Raw genomic sequence first — 24301 nt, forward strand, 5'->3', positions numbered from 1 at the left:
TTGTTCCATCTGGACAATGCTCCACCTAACAAGTCAGTCATTGACATGGCAACAGTGCATGACTGCGGCTTCAAACTCATTCTACGTGCCACCATACTCTCCTGACCTAGCACCCTCAGACTTTCATCTCTTCCCCCACATGAAGAAATAGTTAGCTGAAAAGCATTTTGTGTTTTTAAGGCATTTTTTGTCATTTTTGGTCAAAATCTTTTTCATAAAACAATAATTGTCATAGCTTTGATATTTAGTATACAGGTTCAAAGAGGTTATCAACATGTAATATATTCAAAATATGATAAAATGTACAATTTTATAATTTTGGAGCAATATTTTGCCATTTTTGGTTAAAAATTGTCTTTCTAAAATCCTGCTTGTCTGATAGCTTTGATATTTGGTATACAGGTTCCTATGGTCATCCTTGTGTGATATATTGACATTGTGATGAAATCTTCCATTTTATATTTTGACACAAGTTTTACCATTTTTTGTCAAAAACTTTGTTTCGCAAAAGTTACTCATCTGATAGCATTTTTGTCAAACTGCCTGAATAAGTGTCCACCTAGTGTCAGAGACGGATTGCAAAGACACTGTAAAATGACAGTTTTCTATGCCTGCTACTGATGAATGTCTGTGTAAATATGGATCTGTAATGAAACATTCTTCTGTCATAACAATGCATGGTATTGCCAAGGGACCTCTGCACTCAGTATATATTTGGTGTTATGCTATGTACGTCCTCTATACTGTCCATGCCTAAAGTAGCTACAGGAACTTTGACCCTATGTTTCATTGTTCTCCTTGTGTAACGGTAGTTCTAGTCTGTTTGTACATCACTGTATTTACACAAAATGAATACAACCTGAAAACTCCTGCATGGTAGCCTACATGTTGTATTACCTATGTGGTCCAGTATTTTCAAATAGCTCAGACGTAGTATACTCTGACTCAAAATATTTAGCAATGAAGTATTTCACATGTACTTACATATTTGCTCTGCTTCAAATGCATGATTGACATAGCTACGTCTAGAACACTACAGTATGTATTCACAAAATGGGAACACGATTAGAAACAAGAAGTGACACACATGTGAAACACAAAGATCAGTTCTAAGAGAACAAGTGATTGATCTTCATGAAACTTGTGGAAAGAGCATTGGTTGCACTGAACTGTTAGCAGAACAGGAAACAGGCAAGCTGTGTAATTGAGGAGTTGCCAACAATGTCAAATGCAATTATCGTCTAGGCTGTAAATGATTAAACAGGGAAACTCAAGCAAATTGCTAAAACTCTACCAGATTTTGTTGAAACTTTGTATGCAGGTTCTTTATGGTGATTCCAGTCACATTTGTTCAACTTGTGGTTACAGTTTTGAAAATTGTCTTATGTATTTAGGATCTGTTTGTCCCATTGCTATGGAAGTTGAAATGCATGTTCCTAAAGATGACCTCCAGTACCTAAGTTGGAGACCTTATTTGCTTTTGTCATTCTTTTTTTTTCTGGTTTAAATATTTCTTGAATGGACCAATTGAAACAGAATGTGAGCTTGACGGTATTTTTTATCATTGCGCTGGGTGACCCATTTGTTGTTTGATTTTATAATACTGTCCATGTAGCTGTAGCTGAATTTGACCTTATTTCTTTTGAGAACTTTTGTAATTTGCAATCCTTACATATATGTTATTTACAATATATATATATATATATATATATATATATATATATATATATATATATATTATATATATATATATATATATATATATATATATATTATATATATATGCATGCATGCATGTCCATCCACTTCAAAAACCTACCATCTTAGTATTTGATGTACATGAGTGGAGGTAAGAATTGGTTCCAATGACAATTTCAGTGCCAAAAGATACAAATGAAAGGGGAAGTTCACCAAGGATGATTTTGACAGTGGACATATTATTATAAGTGATTCAGTGTTTATGCAAGGATACTCAGTATAAACAAAAGTTACGTAAATACTAGCCTGGTTTAAGCGTGGGTGAGTGGAAGATATATCACATAATGCAAACTCCAAGCTTGGAGCTTTTTTCCATGATTCAAATTACATGGGCAACTTCATATACTATTTCTATTGGTTTTTGTAAAAAAATCTGTGAGTTTATAAATGGCGAAAAAAGCTTTCACGGCGTAAACGTCTACAAAGTTAGCACATATTTAAACATCATTCTTGGTGAATTTCCCCTTTCATTAAAAAAGTAAAAAAACAGCAAATAGCTAAAACTCTGTAACCACAGACCAGCTTTGGTTGAGACTTGGTATGCAGGTTCTTTAAGGTGACAAGTCACTTTTGTTAAAATTGTAGTTAAATTTTGATAGTTGTAATTTTGTGCAATTTTCAAGTTTTTTGTCAAAAATATTCTTCCCATTGATTTGAAATTTTGAAGACATGGGGCTAGTTTCTGTCATATATATTAAAATTGTGGTTAAATTTTCATAATTTTATATAGTATATGAAACATATTTACCATCTACCATTATCTTTTGTTCAAAAAATTATTTTCTCCAAAAGTTTTTGTCAGATGCGGCTTGAACATGTGTGCTTGATTCTGGGATTGTCTTCTGTCTTAGTTCTTAAAATTGTAGTAAAATTTTCATCTTTGTATTTTTGGGCAATCTCGCTTGTGGTCAAAAAGTAATTTTCTCTGATTTAATGATTTAATGATTTATGGTAGGTAAAATTTATTGTAAGACCGTCAATATTTGTAAGAATTAGTGTATGACTAGCACAACAGGAGACTGCACTCTTTATTAACAGATTGAAGTCTATGCGCATCATGTTTACAAGTGAATGCAAATTTACCAGATTGTATGTTGTTGTTACATCGTTCAAGATAATAAAATATATGAAAGGTATCATATTGTGTGTTGTCCTACTTTAAATATTTTTTGTCAATAATACATAAAAGAAATTGAATAGACTTAAGTTCACATTACGTCATTTTCAGGGTAATAAGACTGATTGATAGATCACCACAATGTCATCAGCATTAAATAAATAGTATATTTTTATATCGACTATTGAACTCACAACTGTCGGTAAGGTTATCATTGTAATTAGTGAATAGTATGAGGGAGAAGACTACTTTTAAGATAAGATGAGGATCGTGAATGGCTGATGTCCATCAACGAGACATAGATTTAGCAAAATGCGCACACAAAGGCAGATAATACCTCCTTTTGTTGTCAACATATTTCAGTCAACAGCTAGACAAGGCCACATACTATTTTTCTTCTTCAAACAGAGAAATAAACAAAACCAGGTGACATACTGAACTGGCGTTTCGTGGCAGCAAACTATAACATCATGTTCAGGGTATTATATGTTATGCAGCAGTCAATGTAATCCCCGAAGGACACCACCTCGGGCGATAGGGGTTAAATGTGGGGGGGATTAGACTGTTTGCCATGAAACTATGCCCGAGGGGGTGGGGCAGTTGCCTCATATTGATCCCCAAGTCACTTTCACGGACTTGCACAGATTTTAAAAATGTCCCATTCATTGAGGTGGGGATTTTCAAGATTGTCTTGCCCCAGGGGGTGGGGCATTTGACAAATTTCTAAGACTAATTCAAGAATCCCCAACAAAGCTTATGCCCTGAGGTGGGGAGGAAGGGGGTTGACATTGACTGCCGCATGACAAACATGCAGTCTGGAATAGGTCTCACAGGAAAATTGCACAGAAGTTAGGCACAATAAATATTTGTTTCCAAAATAAGTATCACAAAAGTAGTAATTTCACAGTAATTTCTAAATTTCTTCTGAAGTACGATAGCCTGCAAAATATAACGCCCTTCGTTTAGAGGCGATATCAGGTCAAGTGCACAAACATTATCACCAAATAACAATTTTGCCACAAATTCCATTGTATGACATTTAGGGGTGGACCATTTGATATCCGGGGGGGGTCTGGAAGATTTTAGAAAAAGTTTTTTTCCAGCAGATACAAGGGGAAATAATTCTGCCTTAGATGATTTTAAATAAGTGAACACACTCTGTAGATACATGCATATCATCTCTTGTGTGTTGACCAATAAATAAGTTTGTTCTCTGTTATGATTCCGACATGGACAGATTGCACTGACAAGTCAAATGACAGAATTTCAGAAGATGTTAAAACAAAACTGTCATCGTCAAGTATTATAATCCTTGGCATATTTTGGCCAACCAATAAACCAATTTACATTTTCAAAAAATAAAATCAAAATAGAACTAATTTTCAATTTTCAAATGGTTTTATCATCTTGATTATTAGCTTTTAGGCCTATTTCTAAATTTAAAATCTTTGGGCTGACATTGGAACGTAGGAAACAGGTATGTATATGTATAGGTGTGTATACTGAGGATGGCGCTTTGCGGGCATTCAAATTTCCCTCTGACAAACTCTATTAACAACAATGCACATTTCTGTTTTTTTTCAATTTACAATATACCAAATGTCCAATTTTCCAATTTCATTTGGGGCATGGCCCAGTATCTTTTCATTACATGGTAAAAATAACTGTATTGAATTGGAATTAAGGTGTAACATTTCTCAGTGTGACCAAATATATACCGGTACTGGGGGAGGGCTTGGTTATGATAATTCGGAAAAGATACTTTTAAAAATTAGCGGGAATGAGGGACTGGTCAGTTTCTTTGGCCAGGGAGGCCATTTGATTCATGGGGTGACCCTGTGTTTTTACTTTGGTTATGGTGTCACCTATTTTGAAATGTCCAATTAGGGGGGTCAGTGTGTTTTTAAAGTTCGACGCGGGCTCATACTTGCCTAAAATGCATCAAATGCATCGTGCTAGCCATGAATTTCATCATTCAATTTCATATTCGGCGCGTAACTTTAACGATAATGAGATATATTTTTCACAGCCCCGTCCTAGTGCAAAACGTTAATATATCAGACACACATATATCTGATATGTATGTTTAAAATTTTTCGGCACGCCCTTCAGGCGCATTTCTTTAAAATATCAAACAAAATTTTTCAGCATGCCCTTCAGCTGCATGACTTTCATACATCAGATATATATATATATATATATATATATATATATATATATATATATATATATATATATATATATATATATATATATATATATATATACACAACTGAGTTGATCAGGATAATCTAAAATATTACATTTCCACTACAAATTTGTTTCGTATAGGCTGCAGACCAGCCTACACTCATCGGGTTGCTGTGATCGACTGGCTAGTCGATCACAGCCACCCGATGAGTGTAGCGGCTCTGCATATATATATATATATATATATATATATATATATATATATATATATATATATATATATATATATATATATATATATATATATATATATATATATATATATATATATATCAGAGATATCTGGATGTTTAATATTTTGGCGCCCCCTGGCGCAGTACATCAATATATCAGAGATATATGTCAGAAATATCTTGATGTCTGTAAATTGAATGTCTGTTTTGCCAAGTGTACTAATCATTATGAAATCTACAGTTCATATGAAAAGCATGGCAAGTTCCTGACAATGTATGTTTCTTCCATGAGAATTCAGTATTAGAAAGCAACATGCACTATATATAATCACATTTTTCTTACAACAGTTCTGGACATGTTGTTGTGCATAAAAAGAATGGCGTACATTCACAGTTCATTCAAATACTGTATTAAAACTTTACAATTGACACGTTTAAGTTCTTATTAGTGACATGACAACAGTTTCATTGAAACACTAAATCAAGTATGTAGAAGTCCGTTGATTTATGATAAACAGATTGATTTGGCAACATCGCTGCATTAAAAAAAGTCAACATGTGGGGAAAAAAATAATGCCCCACAAAAATCTTCTAACCCCCCCCAGGATATCAATGGTCCACCCCTTAGGGGTGGATAATAATCCTACATTTGTATCGAGATTTCAAACAGATACAATGTTTTCATTACATCATAAACAATATCAATCTGATTAAAATCAGATATAGAGTACCGCAACGTCTTCTTATGCGTACGCGGTATTCTCTTCTGTCGCCTCTTATATTCCTGACTTTATACACAATAGAATTTCAATGGATAATGGTAGTTTTAGTAATTCCTTTGGGAGACAACTGATTGATCTTTGCATTCAAAACGGCTTACAGATTTTAAATGGTAGAACTGCAGGGGGTCTTTATGGAAAACCAACTTGTTACAAGGGAAATGGATTTAGTACAGTAGATTATGGTATTGTTACAAAGAATTTGGCGAACCGTGTAGATTATTTCAAAGTATATGCTTTTACACATTTCTCTGATCATTGTCCAATAGGTTTTTCTATAAATATAAATAATATTGTGAAGCAGTCAGTTGATGTAGAGTGTAAACCATGTTCAAGTAAATATTTTTGGAATTATAATGCAAACAATATTTCTTAAATACTCTGCAAAGTTCATCTATTCAAGAAGACTTTAGAAATTATAATATTGAGTGTCATAGATCCAATTCTTGTGATAATATTGTAAAAGTATTTGAAGGTATTATTCACAAAGTCTCAGATCGTTGTTTACGTAAGGTTACGCCGAAATTGAAAAAGAACAAATCAAAACGTGGTTTTCAGCCTTGGTTTGACAAGTCTTGTTTTTCACTTCGTAAGATCTTAAAGATTGCTGTAAATTGTTGAATCGTTACCCAAATGATCCACATATTAGAGGGAGATGTTTCACTCTAAAAAGAGAATACAAAAAATTGTTAAAATGTAAACGGTCAACTTTCAGAAAGAGTCAATTAAGGAAATTAGAAAGGGTTTATTCCGAAGACCATAATGATTACTGGAAATTGTGGAAGGATATTTCAGGGAGTCATATGTCTGTAAGAAAATCGACTCGTCTATCTCTCCTGCTGAATGGTTTTATCATTTAAGCAGTTAGGTGATTTTCTTGTGAAGAAACTGATAATGTTTCTAAACGTATCATATCTGAATTAACAAAAATGGAAGATGCCAATGGATATGATGTTAACGTTATTCTTAATTCCACATTTAGAGAATTAGAAATATTTAGGCTTTGCATAAATTAAAATCAGGGAAATCCCCAGGTGTCGATGGTATTTTGAATGAAATGCTAAAATATGGTGGTTCTTCCATACTTACTCCATTGTGTTCCATTATTCAATGTCATCCTCAGATCAGGAACATTTCCAAATGCTTGGAAAAAAGCATATTTGGTCCCTGTGTTCAGATCAGGTGATACATGTGATCCGTCAAATTACAGAGGTATTTCTATAAATAGTTGCCTTGCAAAATTGTTTACCTCTGTGTTGAATAATAGGCTTCTAAACTTTCTTAATAGCAATGGTATTCTTTCGCCATTTCAGTCTGGTTTCAGAGCAAAGAGGAGAACTGCAGATAATCTTGTTGTTTTGCGTTCTAATATCGATCAACATATCTATGCGAAATTTATCAGTCAAGCTGTAGTCCCAGTCGTAGGTACCTTTATTGTTGTTTTGTAGATTTTCAGAAAGCATTTGACAGGGTTTGGCGTACAAGTTTACTTTGGAAATTACAGAAATATGGCATTAATGGTAATTTTTATAGCTTAATTAAGTCCATGTACCACAACATTAAGTATTGTGTGAAAAGTAACAATTGCTTTACTGAAGAATTTTACTCCAGTTTAGGAGTTAAGCAAGGGTGTAACTTAAGTCCAACTTTGTTTAATATTTTTATAAATGATCTTCCCAGTACATTTGGTTCCAGTCAGGACTGCCCTATCAAACTTAGTTAACTCCTTATCAATTGTCTAATGTATGCTGATGATCTTTTATTGATTTCAGAATCTGAAACAGGCTTACAAAGCTGCTTAGATAAACTTCATAGTTTTTGTCGTGAATGGAAATTATCTATTAACATAAAGAAAACGAAAGTTATTGTGTTTAACAAAAGTAATCATATTTTAAAAGGAGTTAAACTCACTTACAATGGAGTGACTCTTGACTTAGTGAAAACGTACTGTTACCTTGGTTTTGTCATTACCCCAAATGGTAGATTCAAAGGTAATTTTCATAATCTTAAATTGAAGGCAATGAAAGCTCTTTTCAGCCTTCGTAAGGGCCTTCAGAATGGTTCACTTTCTGTAAAAGTTGCATTATCACTCTTTGATAGTTTACTTGTTCCTATTATGACATATGGCTGTGAAATATGGGGATATGAAATTAATGACAAATGTAACTTTCTCAATGATGTTAGTATATCTTATTATAGATTTATCCTAGGAGTATCTAAACATGCACCATCTGATGGTGTTGTTGGAGAGCTGGGTAGATATCCAATTCACTTTATGGTGATAAAGCACATGCTCAAATACTGGCATAGATTAGTTTTATCAGATGACATCTTACTGAGATCTGCTTATACGTCCAGGTTGAATTCAGATTGGTCTAATTATATACAAAGCATTTTGAACTCTTACAGTGGGAGTGATATATGGTCTTGTGTTTGCAATATCAATTCCACAGTTAATAATGTATATGATAGTTTTTGTGAAATGTATGAACAAACATGGCTGAGAAACATTCATAATGATACGAGGAAGTGTGGAATGCAGAGGAATAAGCTCCGAACTTACAGGCTATTTAAGACCAAATTGAATTTGAAAGTTACTTGCTAGATATAAGATCTTGTAGGCCTACTTATAGGAGGTGGCTGACAAAACTAAGAATTTCGGATCACAACCTACAAATAGAACTGGGTAGAAGGTCAATTCCAAAAGTTCCTGCAAATGACAGATTCTGCAAGTTTTGTAAGTCTTTAGTTGAGGATGAATTTCACTTTGTTATAGAATGTCCAAAATACAGAACGTATCGAGATGGTCTATTTTCATCCACTAGTTTGTATAGTCCAGGCTTTCTTGATTTTAATGATAGAGAAAAGTTCATGTATATCTTTACTCACGAAAACAAACTACCTCTTGCCAAATTTATTTCTTGTACGTTAGTTTCTCCCCCAGCAGCAGCTTCATCCAGTCCTTGAGTGTGTTGTTGAGCAATAAAGTTAAGTATTAAAGTTTAATCAGATCGGAATAATATGTAACACAGGCATTTCTACGGTAACACTTTGCGGTAAAAGAGGGCTCGGACAACACTTCATAAAAGATTTTTGCATCACTGTTTTGTCAATAATGATCTGGCAAACCGGCGCTACCCACAGGTTATCGTAACGTTGCTTGGATAGTCGTTCCAAAAAGAGAACGGCGACCTGCGGCCGCCCGCCTCGAACGACTATCCAAGCAACGTTACGATAAATTGTGGCGCTACCATAGGGTATACCCGATTCGTCCAGCTGGGTCGGAAGCACAGACGAATAGGGTCGACTAGACTAGTGCTACTACGGCCCTCTCTTGAAAAATTGAACTCTCATCGACACTCTTTCTACGTATTCGATCGCCAAGATCGCGAGACTTCGCAAAAACCAGAACCCTACTCGCCGATTTGATTATAAACGATACGTAAATACAGAGAGCATACAGACGGCGTAGCATGCGGAAGTGCACATACACGTGACCTGTCAGAATTTTTCCCACATGACAGTCTCCGGTGCGCGCGAACTCCATAAGTGCAATGGGGTGCGCTTATTTTCATCTCTACAGGGCCATCTGCATTGTAGCGCTACTGGTGAGCGAAGTCGCAAAAACCAAAAAGCACCGACCGTCTCACCGTAGCGCTACAATTTTGCAGCTAAGTTCATTACATCTCAGATGCTCAAACTGTCATTCAGCACTAAAACTCGAAGTGGGTGAATGACTGTAGCTGTAAAGTTCCAACACATTTGAGCTGTACAGTGTACAAGAGACTACATGCATCGCTTGTCTTCTCTGCAGTGTGTAAGAGAGTTCTTGCAGTGCTTCAGAGCATTGGTAGCTCCATGTTCAGAGGCAATGCATGTGTTATCCTAAACCCACTAAGCGATTTTGTGTTTAAGTAATCTTTGTAGTTTGAGCTTCTGCTATGTAATGAACTATGTGCATAGACACTTGAAACACTTCTGCACACTCTGATGTTTATTTTTCCCAAATAATGCTTCTCAATGGCAGAATCGACCAAAATATGTACTCACCAGAGCTTTCGGTGCAGGCTGTCATGGCGGCTGCCATCTTGAAAATACCCACGATGCAACATGTTTTTTGCTCATGTAGGGCGTTTTCACGCTCAACCTAATGTTCTTTTTGCTCATGTAGGGCGTTTTCACGCTCAGTCTGATGGTTTTTTTGCTCATGTAGGGTGTTCACATGCTCCGCTAAGTTCTCTATAGGAACTCTGTCAAGGAGAGCTGCATTGCAGATGTCTACCATTGAGGGCGCCTACGCAGTGCTTGTAAAATGCCAAAGTAATATTATCTGTACTAATTTAAAGTTGCAAGCCTTGGTAAGTGGATCGTCACATTACTTTACAATGTGGATGGATGGCTCGTTATGATGTTATATCTTTCATAGATAGATAGATAGATAGATAGATAGATAGATAGATAGATAGATAGTAGATAGATAGATAGATAGATAGATGATAGATAGATAGATAGATAGATAGATAGATAGATAGATAGATAGATAGATAGATAGATAGATAGATAGATAGATAGATAGATATACGTCAACGCACATAATACTGATTCCGTACATTTGTGAATCACTTCCAGTAGACACATATGTATGCAGATAAAGCACTTAAGTACAGTGGAAACTTGGTCTGCAAAGATATAAGTTACATATACTCTCGTTTTGCATAGACATTTGTTACGTATATCAACGTAATGATATGATTAATATACAAAGACATGCGTCACAGTACGTATATCACTAACATGGTGTTCTGTGTGCGTACGTAAATATACTGAACGTATATTTGCCTAGTCTTAAAGAGATACCGGTTTGCCGAAAGCTGGACAGATATTTAGACACCTACACATTTATTTAGCGGTTAAGTTTAAGAAAATGGATCTCACTGAATTGTTTTGATAGGTGAAGGGGTAGCGAGTAGTCTATGTTACTAGGTAAGTAGGGTGACTATAGAAGGATTACATTTATGTGTATATGATAATCATGTGAACACCTGCTTAAGGCCATCGTCTGGGCTAATGTCGGTCAAATGCTCAAAAAATCTAATTTTATTTTTTTCCTTCATTGTCACCCTCGACATGTATACTTTCAAATAAGCTATATCATTCTTCAAAAAATATTAACTAAAATCGAGAAAAATCGCGTTTTTTTCCCACTGACCCCTGGTCAAATTTTATTTAGTCTAATTATATATTCAAAACAGGTAAATCGCTATTTTTGGTTGCCTAAAAACTTTGTTGAGTTATGGCATCATGTATGAAGTAGTGACCATTTGCTTGCTTATTGAAGCAGCTTTTTCAGAGGTAAAAATATGGCGTTGTGGAAATTGTGAGTTTGAGACTAATTGCAGTCTAAAAAAGCCAGATCAATGAGTAATCGGAAGAAATTTGCAACAAATGATTCTGTTTTATATTTTGTGTGGATATTACTGTAGGCATATGAAGATTTTCATTCAGGTATAGCAATTAAACCAGAAAACAAACCATATTAGACGTTATGGTGTCCATATACATAACAAGTAAAGAATCTCACATGAATTTCATTATCATGCTGATTATAAAATCAATGTTTTTTGATAAGTAACAGTTCATTTTTCACTTAGAAAGCAATTACAACCAGGCATTTGTAAATAGAATTCTAACTGACAATTTAAACTTGTCCAATACCCTATTTTGAGGTCGTAAACTTTGCATGAAGTATGAGTATCACCTTTATGTTGTAAACATTTCAATCCAATACTCCTAACAATTGTGTTTTGTACTGCATTCGTTTCTTGTGGCAGTAATAACTCTTGAAAGAATGGTTGGAATGCAATGAAAATCAGCCAACATATGTGAAATTAAATACTTTACAAATAAACTTCAAAAAACAAGGTCATCCAATCATGTCATAGTAGAAACTTGACGGAAAGTTGTGAAATTTATTAATTTTTCAATCTTACCGAGATGACTATGATTTAATTTATATTGACATCTTATACAGTCATAGATTTAGGTTCACATTGTAATACATATACATCTGAATGCTACAGAAAAAATTCGGTTGTTGTATGACTTTTCGTTCAATAGATATCTTTGCCACAAATTTCCTCATATTTTTAACCCTGAAATTGTCGCCACGGCAACCGAATATCCGGTTTTCCCCCTGCACTGCATTTACCATCTACTGCAACAAAAAGATGACAAACTCTGAAAACAAGGTACTACACGGTTAGTGTTTTAAAATAGCCCCTACAACAGCCTTAAGACTAGCATAAGGTAGCAGAAATGGGGGACCAGAATAAAAGGAAGATAGAGATAAATTCATCTTAATTAGGAATACCTTACCTTTGACAGTCTTCACAGCCACCACTGTTTTGCCTCTTTCACCGGCAATTTCAGTCGCCGTGGCCCGGAGTACCTGCCCGTACGAGCCAGTGCCAATGATCCGCTGCATTTCGATGTGCTCACGTGGGAAATCGTTGGAGCGAGCGCCGAGTTTCATGTAGATGTCAGCTGTGTCCGTATCAGGCTGACGAAGAGATGTGTACTGCGATTCTAAAGACGTGTAATTGCTTTCCTGAGGATGTGAGGATATAAAAAAGCCATCAGTATTATCGGCATTGTTACTGAAATATTGCCCTGCGCAAAGTGTATATCGATGGCAAAATATTATACTCTATCAGTTTTGACTTTCCACATGCTGGGGAGCTTTTCGTCATTACGAGGATAGCAGGCCGGGGGAAATCAAAGACATAATAAGATAAATATGACATCCTTACCTTTTCTAATTTGTAAGCCATGACCCCCCCCCAACTTTAAAAGAATACTACATTTTTGTACATGCATACACTTTCAGTCATCCCTCTCTAGTCAAGTTCACTAACTATATTTGAAATTAGGTATACATGCCGTCATACTTGTGCGTTGAGCCTTTGTTAGTTCCAACCTTAGTCAAATAGTATAGACAGACTGGTAACGCGGCATGCCTTTTGTTCCATGGTCGTCTCGGTAGACTATTAGCTTTTCATATTAAAATGAGCTTAAAGGTGTTAACCTTTTCTGAGGTTTTGTTTGTGGTTGATAATTGCACTAGATTATGCGAAAAATACGACGAGATAGCATCGTACTTCCAGTCGCGTAGAACCATAGTTAATTTGTGAGCTCTCAGGCCAGAAACACTCCTTCACGCCAATCAAAACATAACACGCCAGCAGTTTCATAAACATGTCCTTCCTTGACGCACGTGTAAAAGACGGTATGACTGACCGTAAATTATTGAGTAAAACCAGACAGTATCGATAAAAGACTTTTAAACTTTGTTCAAACACACTCATCATATATTCATAAAAATGTGAGAGGAATTTTTAAAACGGTAAAACTCACTTTCCTGAAGTTCAAAACACTCCCGTTTTCGCCAGCACGTCAATTTCGCTCAGCACCACACGACAACAACAACACAAACTTTGCCGAACATACTTTCGCTTAACAGTCGGCGAAAATCCGAAAATTACCGAAGGATGCATGGTCGGCACTCTTCGGAAAAGAGAAACGATAGCAACCTGAGGCGAGGCGAACATGGATGGGTTACGTAACCGCTTCACGCCTTAAACAATGCCCGTTGCGACTCTGTCTATGTTTCTCTGTGTTCCAACTTAGTGTGTGCGAGACTGAACCATACCAGTCATTCATGTATTAAACCTACTTATATCCTAAAGTCTGTGGGGAATTGCTTTCAAAATGATCTAAAAAAATCGCAACAATAAAAAAATTATGTTCGTGCAACTGAACCACGAAAAAAAACTGTCAAAATTTAAAATTACGCTAAAGAGTCAATACATGTGCGTTCCAATTTTTACAATCCCTTTCAAATTTATTCATGTGCTGTCTAATAAGACAATGAATCGGAGACTGTTGCCGAAAGTTTTGTTCCAAAATTGTTCCTATTAACATCTGCTTAGTACCACAGAGAGTGGAATAAAAAAAAAAAACTTTTGTCAAAAGACGTTAGTGTTTGCGGATGTTGAGATTATGAATCGTGATATTTTGGTCTGACCGTCTTTGACTCAGCAAACAGTAGATCCTGATAATTGCCTCTGTCTTCGTCGTTGTCCTGGTAACGAATAATATAATGTCAGAGTTTCAAAAATTTGACATTCACTTTGAGCTATCTTTCTGAAAATGGAATTCAACAATATGTTTCACTAAAATGAAATAATGTTTGTTACTTAAATAATGTTATTATTTGTAAGGGCATATTTTACGAAGAACAGTGCATTCTTAAGACAACGTAAAGTACATTGTAAAGACGTGATCTTTATCGTTCGATATAGGTATCCTTGTAAACTATGTGCAATCCTCAGACTCTCCGTTAACACCTAAATAAAGCTTGGCCAATGATCGATAAATAAAGTTAACATTCATTGTTCCCTCCCTCAGTACAATTGATGCATTTAATTCATTTAGAATAAGTTTGAAAGATGCTTTTTGATAGAGACATTACATCTTTAGCGAAGAAGTAAGCAACTTCGTTATCATCTCTCTCTCTCTCTCTCTCTCTCTCTCTCTCTCTCTCTCCTCCTCTCTCTCTCTCTCTCTCTCTCTCTCTCTCTCTCTCTCTCTCTCTCTCTCTCTCTCTCTCTCTCTCTCTCTCTCTCTCTCTCTCTCTCTCTCTCATACACATAAACCTACCTTTCCAATATGTGTTAATTCCGATCCTGAAGAAGTCTCCTGTTCTTCAGTTCGTTCCTACATAACAAACAGCGTGAAATAATTCATCTGATTAATGGTGTAAATATCATAAATGTGCCCTCAAACAAACATTTGGTAAGTAGACAAAAACACGGATATGGATAGACAACAGGACAAATATATGAATTGACCGACGGATCGATGGACTATATGGTACCTTAGTAGATACAAATTTGAGGTAAAGATAGATATTGAGAGACTTCAGATACAGAGAGAGAGAGAGAGAGAGAGAGAGAGAGAGAGAGGAGAGAAGAGAGAGAGAGAGAGAGAGAGAGAGAGAGAGAGAGAGAGAGAGAGATTTGCACATCAAATTTGAAATTCTGTGCTATCGTAAGTAAGAAGTACACATAAGGGTAAACGAAAATGCTGTCAAGTCTTCCCTACCGGTAAATTCTTCCTCCGTCTGTAGATTCTGAAGTAATATCCGAGAGCAGCAGCAACGCCGATGACGATAAGCAGGCCAAATACGATTCCAATAATGGCTGACGAATTCTAAGGAGTGTAGGCAGGTGAAATATAATAAAACGATAGGGAATCTTGTATTATGATGTTACAATAAATCATATATTAGTATTATTAAATACAGAATGTGCAATTAAATACCTGGTATTGGGACATAGACAGTAGTAGGGAAGATAACTACTGGCTATGATTTGAAGAGATGACAATTTTGAAATAATAGAACAACATGTTGTTTAACGTACAGTAATATCAGATAGGCAACAAATATGGAAAAAACCATGAGAAGAGTCAATCGAAAGATGTTTTTTATGCTGTGAACCCTGAAATGCTATATTTGGTATATTCTCTCGTTATTATAAGGTTTAGGGACATATGGGACGACTACTTGTGAAGTGGGTCAGTTGATTTGCTTTGCAAGCAATACGGAGGGTATTCGTTCGCCCGGTCGGTATAGAGGTTATAACATTTCAATTCTATCTTTCTCGCGTTGAAAGTCATCAACTATACATAATTATACAAAAATTTCTTATTTACGGAAATGAAGGAAGGCAGAACGTCTTAATTATTTCCATACAAATATAGAAAGTATAAAGGGACAGAAATATTACGACAGATCTTAAAATAACGGTAGACATTTGATGATATGCATACCTCCTGCAGAAACTCCTCCCCTCCCTACCAATTTAATTTTGCACTGGTCTTCAGACACGTTGTTCGTAGCCGTACTGATATAATCTCCATAGTCTGCATTTGTGATGTAAGCCACGGTCAACGTACTCGTTGTCTCTGTCTCTTCTGTCGTTTCCTTTGAGCTGTTAGTGATATATTGACCGTTTTTCTGCCATATGAAAGTTGGTGCCGGATTTGCGGACATCACGCAGATAAGCGTTGCGTTCTCGCCGATGTCTGCCTCGACCACGTCGCTGTAATGTGATCGTCGAACGGTGGGTTCGACTGACAAAAAAAAGATGTAGGTTTTCGAATTCTTAATAAATGGTAATCTAACCGTCGTTTGTGATGTGATGGAGGGCGATATGGCTGCATTTTCTGCCGGGAAAAGACGAAAGCAGCTGCGGTTTCGTTTTATGGTTCAAACTGTAAACCACAGAGTCGAAATGCCTTCATTTTTTTATTACAATCTGTATGCTCTAACTATTCAGTAGACGTTTTTGACGACAATCGGCAAATTAAATCATCTGTATTTACATAATAAAAACATCTGAGGGGCCCCATCTAATAGCCATAGTGTTTGGAAGAATATTTCTCACATTCCTGGCAACTGGAGTACGGGATCGACAATGTGGGAAAATCGATCCCACACGCTAAGAAACCGTCCCACACTCTGCAGTAATATATATTACACGAGTTCTAATCGGATGATAAATAGCCTTCCGTTCCACACGCAAAATATTATCCAATGGCACGATGCATAACACACGGACTGGAACTACAAAGTAAGCAAGTCAGAGTACAGTGGCAGACAACAGCGCTGCCGATTTTGGATAATGTTATACGCCGTTGGTGGTAGATTCAGAAAAAAACGGCCGAATTTCCCGAATAACTGGTCAACGTAGGCCACTTGGAACATATAACTATTTTTTTTCTGTTAGATATCTCGTCCTTAGCCATAGTTGAAGTATCGGCAGTGAAACTCGCCACGGAGTTTGCGTTAGTGACACGGAATACTATAGACGGCCACGAAGTAGGATAGTCGCTGATACAGTAAACATTAAATATTTCCAGTGTAAATTAAATGCATTTTGTGGTCATATGAGAAAAAGATTCTCACACACCAAGAACTTTGGATCAGATTTCTCACACTCGTTGGGGATATTTCGTCCCACATGAACCGTAGGCGAGTGTGAGAAATCTGATCCCAGGTCCTTGGGGTGTAAGATTATATTAATCTATTAGTCTTACGGTTTAGTTAATAGCTCGCTAAAGTGGGGGCACCGTAGGCGGGCGCCGGAAATTGCTCCTTATACTCATGCGTCACTGCAATGCAATGAGGAAATTCATCAGATAGTCAGTAAGCGCGTCTTGGAGACCTATCATTTTGGTGAAAATTTGCACAAGGGTATTGCAATAACGAGTTTGGTTTATGCTGAGGGTAAGGCAATCCACATGGGGAAATTTTGCCCCAAGTTGTAATACTCTTGCCCTAGTAGGTTACTACCCTTATCAAATTCCTTGACCCCTTAGTCGCCGCAATTGAGATCCACAAAGCGTGTGACTGAATCATTACATGTCGCGGTAGGGGTTTCATTTTCTGCAAAGACAGTTTTGCTTCTGGATATATTTTAGACACTTTCAAATCAGATGGATGTGATGGTCTACAGTGTGAGGAAAACTGTTTGAAGGTCCCTGAAATAATTAACCTTTCGCAATTCCTGTGGTTAAAAGCGAATAAGCAACATCACAAATACGTCATTTATATGTCATTAGTCCGTCATGATAATATCGGGGAAGCCCGTAGTACCACTCGACAGCATTTTCAAAAGAAAGCTGAAAACGTATATGTTCTCCAGAGCATTTAGTGTGGTTATCAGTTGATCGTCACAAAGCAAAACACTGTTTTTGGATTTTTTGGTATTTAAACTAGTACATGCGTGTCCGGAAACTTCTCTGGTAACAGTTTCTCGAAATGGGCGGCTTGGTTGCCCTCGACAAGTAATCTTTAGAATATCGGTGTCAATTGAAATTCTGCGTTCGGCTGATACACTTTCCAATACACTGTTTACTATACAAAACACGATATGGTCTCGATGGTCTTATGTAAAAATTGACTATACAGCAAACAACGGCCGTCTCCAATGAGTACCAATAATTCATTCCATATCTCTCATAAATATTCAGCACACACTGAGCAAAATGCTTGATATAAAACAATATATACATATATAGGCCTACTGATTCTGTGTACGTGTCAAATACGTTAAGTATACACGTACGTATACACTTGGTGTGCAAAGATAGATATACAATACACATATAAACGTATTGAAATGTTTCCATATACTAAGATATACGTTTATGTATACCATTAATATTGTGTTCCATATACGTCAATATACTGGTCGCATATCAAGTACTTTGTGAAGTGACATCCAACTTAAGTCCATCTTTGAACAGCTAACATTGGATGTAACTGCAAGATAAACATAAACAATAAGTGAAGAAAGGGAAAGATCATGCCGTTCTTACATTGTACATCAACGGTAGCGGTTTTCTTATTGGAAACTTCCGTTTCGTCCCAGTATGTGACGGTCGCCGTACATCTGTAGTCACCGCTGTCAGTCCGTGATGCATGTTCGAGCTGCAACTCCTCGCCGAGTGTCTGTCCTCCGTCCGGGGTCAGCCAAGATATGTCGGCAGTCGGGTTTGAATCAGCCGAACAATTAGCGTAATAGGTTTTACCTTCGATTACCTTGCCATCATTCTCGTTAAATATGGACATTTCGTGAAGATCTGAAAGATGTCAGCAACAACTAAAAACAGTAGATGAATGACATAAGTTGACGTACAAGTATTCTATCCATTCATACATCCATCCATCTATCCATCTATGCATCCATATACATACCATACATACATAGATACATACATACATAGATACATACATACATACATACATACATACATACATACATACATACATACATACATACATACATACATACATACATACATACATACATACATACATACATACATACATACATACATACATACATACATACATACATACATACATACATACATACATACATACATACATACATACATACATACATACATACTACATACATACATACATACATACATACATACATACATACATACATACATACATACATACATATAACACAAACGAATAAACAAAAGTAGCACTAGCAGTATGGCTTATAATGTTAAACTAGGTTTATGGAGTTAGCATATAAACGGTGTATTTAAGGTCAAAACTCAGAACTAGATTTAAAAACGTACAACACTTAGCCGTAGCTAACCAAAAAGGAGATGAAACTAGTTTAGCTAGGCTTTTCGTAATTTACACACCATGATAATTTTACAGATTCGCAGTATTGAAAAACGGGGGGGGGGGTAGGGCCCCTGGTACACATTGACCGTGAGCATGGTACCCAGTTACGCATGCGTCTACGTTGTTTTCTCGGGTAATGCAATCTAGATTAACATATCAACATGTCAGGTACAGTCATTAATTGAAATTGCAATAATGGGAAGACATGTGACAGTTTTGTCGGCCTAAAGTAAGTACAAAGGACGATTCCATAAATCAGGATATCACGGTTGTTAATACACGCCGTCTCGTTATTATATTTTAACTTCATAATCCTAGTTTAAGATCGTAAGTCCTACCTATGATTTTGTTTATTCTTCTGTTTTAATGACTGTTTATTTCTGGTTTCTGGTTTTCCATTTACTTCCTTGTTTCTAGTATGGTGACACGGTTTAAGGTTATCTAAATTCTACACATAAAGAGGATAATTTTCAAGAAATATTGTTGTCGATTCCGATAATTCTTACAATAATAACGAAGAAATTGTAAGTCTTCTACCCGAAAGCAATGGGTTGAGTCACTAAGAGGTACTGGACGAGTAAATCATAGGACAGGGAGGAGGGGGTTAAACAAAAACTTGCAATATTCATTTGGTTACTATTTAATTAATACCTACACTGCACATCGAGCTCGAACGTATCGGTGCCATTACTACTACTGCCATCCAGAAAGTGTTGGTCGCCCGGCAAGTGTACGTTCCGTTCTGATCTCTTTGGACGTTCTTCAGATGCAGAACTTCAGAGTTTCCGACGTCGCTGCCCCGATATATCCACCAAACAGTCGCGTTAGGGTTCGCATCGACACTGCAGGATCTATTGTACGTGTCGCCTTCAATGACAGAGTTACCTGCAGCCAGTATACTTACGTCAGGAGGATCTGTCATAGAATAAAACGATATTCAAAACACGTCACAAATTAGATAACACACTAAACTGTTACAATTAATCCGATTATGTTAGGTGTGTTTACATCTACAACATTTGAATTTATGATTATCAAAAACATGATACACAACATGGCATAAACGGCGTATTTAAGATCGAAACTTATAACTAGGTTGGATCAACATACAAGACAGGGCTGAAGCTGACCAAAAAGGAGAAGAATCTAGCTTCGCTAGGTTTTTTATAATTTACAGAATTTCACAAATATAAATTATTGAAAAAGACTTTGGGAGGAAGCTTAGGCCCAAGGTACACATTGACTGTGAGCAGGGAAGTATATAACGCATGCGTCCACGTTTTTTTCGCGGCCATTGCAATGTAAGTTAACATATTAACATGTCAGGTACATTTGTAAATTGCAATTGCAATTGAGAGAAGACATGTTGCAGTTAAAACTCTCGCCCATGTCGGCCTAAGTAAGTACAAAGGACGATTCCATAATTCAGGATATCGCTGTTGGTAATACGCGCCGACTCGTTTGTATTTTAACTTCATAATCCTAGTTTAAGATTATAAGCCATACCTGCGATTTTGTTTATTTGTCTTTGTTTTGTGACTGTTTATTTCTGGTTTCTGATTTTCCATCTATTTCCTTGTTTCTAGCGTGGTGGCACAGTATAAGGTTATCTAAATTCCGCACATGTGGAGGATAATTTTCCAGAAATATTGTTGTCGAGTCCGATACTTCTTACAATTATAAAGAAGACACTGTAAGTCTTTCACCCGAAAGCAATAGGTTGAATCAGAAACAGGTATTGGATGAGTTATATATTGGACGAGAGGAAGAGGAGGGTCAAATCAAAAACTTGCAATACTCATTGGGTTACTATTTAATTAATACCTACACTGCACATCGAGCTCGAACGTATCGGTGCCATTACCACTACTGCCATCCAAAAAAGTGTTGGTCGCCTGGCAAGTGTACGTCCCGTTCTGATCTCTTTTGACGTTCTTCAGATGCAGAACTTCAGAGTTTCCGACGTTGCTGCCCTGATGTATCCATCGAAGAGTCGCCTTGGGTTTTGCATCGACACTGCAGGATCTATTGTACGTGTCGCCTTCAATGACAGCGTTACCTGCAGCCAGTATACTTACGTCAGGAGGATCTGTCGTAGAATGAAACGAGATTCAAACTCGTCTTCAATTAGTTTTATTTCTAATTAGGCAACACTTTAAATAGTTACAATGAATCCGATTACATAATTTTAGGTGTGTTTACATCTACAACTTTTGAATTTTGATTATCAAAACATGATAAACAACAACGCATTAAATGGCGTATTTAAGATCGAAACTCATAACTAGGTTGGATCAACATACAAGACAGGGCTGAAGCTGACCAAAAAGGAGAAGAATCTAGCTTAGCTAGGCTCTTTGTAATTTACATAATTTCACAAATAGACAGTATTGAAAATACTTTGGTGGAATGGGTAAAGGCTCGTGGTACAATTGACTGTGAGCACAGTAGGATATTACGCATACGTCCACGTTGTTTTCGCGGCCATTGCAATCTAAGTTAACATGTTAACATGGCAGGTAGAGTCGTAAATTCCAGTTGCAATTGTGGAAGACATGTGACAGTTGAAACTCTCGCCCATGTCGCCTAAAGTAAGTACAAAGGACGATGCCATAATTCAGGATATCACTGTTGGTAATACGCGCCGACTCGTTTTTATTTTAACTACATAATCCTAGTTTAAGATTATAAGCCATACCTGCGATTTTGTTTATTTTTCTGTCTTTTGTGACTGATTATTTCTGGTTTTCTAGTTTTTTCATTTATTTCCTTGTTCTAGCGTGGTTGCAAGGTTTAAGGTTATCTAAATTATGCACAATATGTGGAGGATAATTTTCAAGCAATGTTGTTGTCGATTCCGGTACTTCTTACAATTATGACGAAGAAACCCAAAGTTTTCTACCCAAAAGCAATAGGTTGAGTCATTAAGAGGTACTGGACGAGTAAATCATAGGACAGGGGAGGGGTCAAAACAAAAACTTGCAATATTCCATTGGTTACTATTTAATTAATACCTACACTGCACATCGAGCTCGAACGTATCGGTGTCATTACCACTACCGCCGTCCCAGAAAGTGTTAGTCGCCTGGCAAGTGTACGTCCCGTTCTGATCTCTTTGGACGTTCTTCAGATGCAGAACTTCAGAGTTTCCGACGTTGCTGCCCTGATGTATCCATCGAAGAGTCGCCTTGGGGTTTGCATCGACACTGCAGGATCTATTGTACGTGTCGCCTTCAATGACAGCGTTACCTGCAGCCAGTATACTTACGTCAGGAGGATCTGTCGTAGAATGAAACGAGATTCAAAACACGTCTTCAATTAGTTTATCACAAATTATATAACACACTAAACAGTTACAATGAATCCGAATCCGATGTTAGGTGTGTTTACATCTACAACTTTTGAATTTTGATTATCAAAAACATGATAAACAACAACAACACAATACACGGTGTACTGAAGATCGAAACTCAGAGCTAGGTTTGAATCACAATACAACAACGGGCCGAAGCTGAACAATAAGGAGAAGAATCTAGCTTAGCCAGGCTTTTTGTAATTCACATAATTTCAACAGACCGACAGTATTGAAAAAACTTCGGTGGAGGAGGGGGCCTAAGGCCCATGTACACAGTGACTGTGAGCATGGTACCATATTACGCATGCGTCCACGTTGTTTTACACTTGCATTGTAATCTAAGCTAACATATCAACATGTCAGGTACTGTCGTTAATTGCAATTGCAATTGTTGGAAGACATGTGACAGTTTACACTCTCGCCCATGTCGGCCTAAATTGAGTACAAAGGACGATTCCATAAATCAGTTTTCACTATTGTTAATACGCGCCGTCTTGTTTACGTTTTAAAGTCATAATCCTAGTTTAAGATTATAAGCTATACCTGTAATTTAGTTTAATTGTCAGTGTTTTTTTCGTGACTGTTTATTCTAGTTTCTCGTTTTCCATTTATTTCCCTGTTTCTAGCGTGGTGGCACAGTGTAAGGTTATCTAAATTCTACATATGTGGAGGATAATTTTCCAGAAATATTGTTGTCGATTCGATACTTCATACAATCATAACGAAGAAACCCTGAGTCTTCTACCCGAAAGCAATAGGTCGAGACATCAAGATGTACTGGACGAGTCAATCATACTACGGGAGGAGAAGGGGGGGGGTTAAAAAAAACCCTTGCAATATTCCATTGTTTACTATATAATTATTACCTACACTGCACATCGAGCTGGAACGTATCGGTGTCATTACCACTACTGCCATCCCAGAAAGTGTTGGTCGCCTGGCAAGTGTACGTCCCGTTCTGATCTCTTTGGACATTCTGCAGATCTAGAACTTCAGAGTTTCCGACGTGGCTGCCCCGATGCGTCCACTTAACAGTCGCGTTGGGGTTCGCGTCAACACTGCAGGATCTATTGTAGGTGTCGCCTTCAATGACAGTGTTATTTGAAGCCAGAATACTTGCGTCAGGAGGATCTGTCATAATGAATGAGAGTCATTAGCAAGATCCTTCCCTGCAATAAATGTTAATTGTATGCCTTAATATCATGGGGAAACTAAAAGGCGTATATTCATGACTGTTTTACCCAGTAGTTCTTTTTCCATCGATTAATAAGTAGTTTTGAAAGTGATCTTTCCTTGAGATCAGTGTAGAAGAGTATCATCATGGGAAATTTATAACAAAACTATTGAAAATATTATTAAAGTGGCTACAGCTAGTAGCTAAGTCTTCTCTTGTCGACGATTAGAGTGGAGATTAACATCCTCCAAACTGTTCCAAAACTACTCTACATAATTATTGCCACCCACACCCTTTATTGCGTCAGATTCAGGGTCGCGAACAAACGCATTTCTATACACTTTCACATAAAGGGCCTCCCCTCTCTAATTGAAATGTTGCCGTCGTAGTCGATGCTTTATTCCAGAAATTAAAAT

At 36.8% G+C, this 24301-nt stretch overlaps 1 protein-coding gene across 1 annotated transcript in view; it reads right to left on the bottom strand.

Annotated features, from left to right (window-relative positions):
- LOC139129158 (B-cell receptor CD22-like) overlaps window positions 1-23849 on the bottom strand; it is a 36657-nt gene extending 12808 nt beyond the window's left edge. Inside the window, exons 1-9 of the mRNA XM_070694807.1 lie at window positions 23582-23849; window positions 22375-22635; window positions 21185-21445; window positions 18522-18785; window positions 15997-16271; window positions 15240-15347; window positions 14796-14852; window positions 14161-14217; window positions 12453-12684 (exon numbers count right to left, since the gene is read on the bottom strand). Coding sequence (XP_070550908.1) covers window positions 12453-12684; window positions 14161-14217; window positions 14796-14852; window positions 15240-15347; window positions 15997-16271; window positions 18522-18785; window positions 21185-21445; window positions 22375-22635; window positions 23582-23849 — 1783 coding nt within the window. The remainder of the gene's footprint in view (window positions 1-12452; window positions 12685-14160; window positions 14218-14795; window positions 14853-15239; window positions 15348-15996; window positions 16272-18521; window positions 18786-21184; window positions 21446-22374; window positions 22636-23581) is intronic.
- Between the last annotated feature and the right edge of the window lie 452 nt (window positions 23850-24301).

Source organism: Ptychodera flava, chromosome 3 (genome assembly GCF_041260155.1).
Source record: "Ptychodera flava strain L36383 chromosome 3, AS_Pfla_20210202, whole genome shotgun sequence".
Classification (NCBI taxonomy): Eukaryota; Metazoa; Hemichordata; class Enteropneusta; family Ptychoderidae; genus Ptychodera; species Ptychodera flava.